Genomic DNA, 2,611 nt, shown 5'->3' on the forward strand with positions numbered 1-2,611 from the left:
TAATGTAGTGTGCATCGTATGTGCACTCAAATTTGCTGTGGATTGTGGGCATTTTATAATGCACTATATATCGGATGAAATTAACAGCAGAGAATTTGGACACCACTACAAAATGGTGAACACACTACGCACTATATCTGTGATGGGGACGGTTTCGGACACAACTTGTTTCTCTCTTCTTTGTATCAGTGAGCTGGTGTTGAAATCATTAGTGGTCTGAGGGCTCCTCCTCTGGCAGTTTCATGTAACAAGTGTTCAGGCACTGAGAGGTTTTTGTTCAGGTCTACTGATGGTTTGTGTTACTGTGACTCTCTGGCACAGTAATACACAGCAGAGTCTTCAGGCTGCAGATTCTGTCCGTTTAGGGTCACTGTCTTGCTGGAAGAGTCTAAATCGATACTAAACTTGTTCTTCAGTGAATCTTTGTAGACTGGTGTGCAGCCAGCACAACTGTATCCAATCCACTCCAGTCCTTTCCCTGCAGGCTGTCTGATCCAAGCTGTGAAGTAGCTGCTTAGAGAATAAGAGACCTGACAGGTGATGGTCAGACGTTGACCTGGCTGCACAGTCACAGAGGCTGGCTGTGTCAGCTGTTCACACTTCACACCTGTTGAAATGAAAAAAATAAACACATTTAAGGCTATACTACAAAACAAGAACTGCAAACTTTAACAGATTCAGAGACACTCACATCCAGCTGCCAACAGCAGCAGCAGAGCTGCAGAGAACATGGTTTTTGTTGAAACTGACGTGCTGTGAACTCCCATGACGGCCTGATGTGATGTTTTTATAGCTGAGTAATGAGGAAGATCACTGAGTTTGCATAGAATCAAACATATGAAGCATCAGTGTTGGTCTGACTGCAGCCAAAAGAAGAGTCTGTTCAGTGTTAGAATATCTGCAGAGTGAAAACAAGTTACCTCACTTTACATTTGATATTTAAATTTTAATTATACACACTATTGTAATATTTTTACAGAAATGAAGTAACTGTTCCCTGTAAAGTGTTCAGTATTTATCATAAATAACACCTAACTGTTTTTATTTATTCAGTTTGGTTTTTTAGGGTTTCATTTTTTACAGAATTATGATTATGGCCAAATAAAATAACAATAATAATAATAAATGTGCCAAAAACTAAAACATTGTAACGACAGAAGGTTATTTCTTCCTATGGAGAGATGTATCGCTACATTTTTCATATTTCAATACAGAAACATGTATTGCCTATTTTATTGCCTTAAACTATCAATATTCTCTCCACATCTTTTCTAGGTATTTCTCTACAGCTCAAACATGACAATTATCAGTTGATCACTATTTTAGTGTGATTTCTTTAATGATTAAAAAAAAAATGAGGAAAATAAATTCTTTACAAAGTATTTAAATAAGGCAAGGCAATTTTATTTATATAGCATCCCTCAGACATAAGGCAGTTCAAAGTGCTTTACAGGGTCACAGAAAATCATCAAATACTATAATAGAAATAAGATGACATTAAAATTATGGATATTGACATTTTGGACAAGCTGCAGCTGATTGATTTTTTACTGAGACCTGTAAAGGCACCATTACAATAGTCCACCCTCCTAAAAAGAAATGCATGAACACGTTTTTTGCATCTTGTGTAGATAGAAACCTTCCATTCCTTGCTATGTTTTTCAGGCGGTAGTAGGCTGATTTTATGACTGTCTTCATGTGGCTGTTGAAATTTAGGTCTGAGTCCATAAATACACCAAGATCATTTAGCTTTAGTTCAGTCAAGAGTTTGTTTGTCCATCAGTTAAGATCAATGAGAACAGCAGATCTGAGCATCTCAAACATCACTGCGTATGTAAAGAAACCTCTTATTCTTTCATTTCAGCATCTAGATTGTTTTGCTGTCTTTGGCCCTTTTGATAGTAAAATTGATCCTCATTGTGTTTCATATACATCCAGGGATGTGTATAATGTGGGGAAAGTAGAGAAACATTTAATATTAGGAAAAAATAAAACATATCTGTATTTAAAAAAAAAAAAGAATTCTACATGCTTTGGCTCTATCAGGCCAGTAAGAAAGAGTACTGTAGGATTTTGTACAGCTGCTCAACCAGCTTCAGTTACTGTGTGTCTCGAGCACAATAATAAACAGCAGAATCTTCAGTCTTCAGACTGTTCATCTGCAGATACAGCTGCTCTCTGCTGTTGTCTCTGGAGGTAGTGAACCGGCCTTGAACTGACTGAGAGTAGTATTTGCTGCCACTAGTGGTTTCAGCAGCGACCCACTCCAGTCCTTTTCCAGGAGCCTGTCTGACCCAGTGCATCCAGTAGCTACTGAGTGAAAATCCAGAGACTGTACAGGTCAATTGATGAGATTCTCCAGGCCTTTTATTCACCGGTTCAGACTGAGTCAGAGTCTGACCACCAACACCTGTCAAGATATAACAGAACAAGCAAGTTTGGTTGGTACATAAATGAGAAGTATATAAAATCAAGATCAGTGAATTATCTTCACCTGCCCAGCAGATAGTTAACAGCAGCAGTCCTGTCCTATAGTCCATCATGTTAAACTGTGTCCACTGTTGTCTGTCCTCCTCTCTGCAGTCAGATAAGTAGAGGTGGAAGATATCTG

The 2,611-nt window shown here is 38.3% G+C and overlaps 1 gene segment (V, D, J or C); it reads right to left on the reverse strand.

Moving 5' to 3' along the window:
* Positions 1–283: 283 nt before the first annotated feature.
* On the reverse strand, positions 284–758 carry LOC121966958. The segment is given in 2 exon segments: positions 284–607; positions 692–758. Coding segments are annotated over 2 exon segments (348 nt in total).
* Positions 759–2,611: the final 1,853 nt, after the last annotated feature.

Source organism: Plectropomus leopardus, unplaced genomic scaffold (genome assembly GCF_008729295.1).
Source record: "Plectropomus leopardus isolate mb unplaced genomic scaffold, YSFRI_Pleo_2.0 unplaced_scaffold26443, whole genome shotgun sequence".
Classification (NCBI taxonomy): Eukaryota; Metazoa; Chordata; class Actinopteri; order Perciformes; family Serranidae; genus Plectropomus; species Plectropomus leopardus.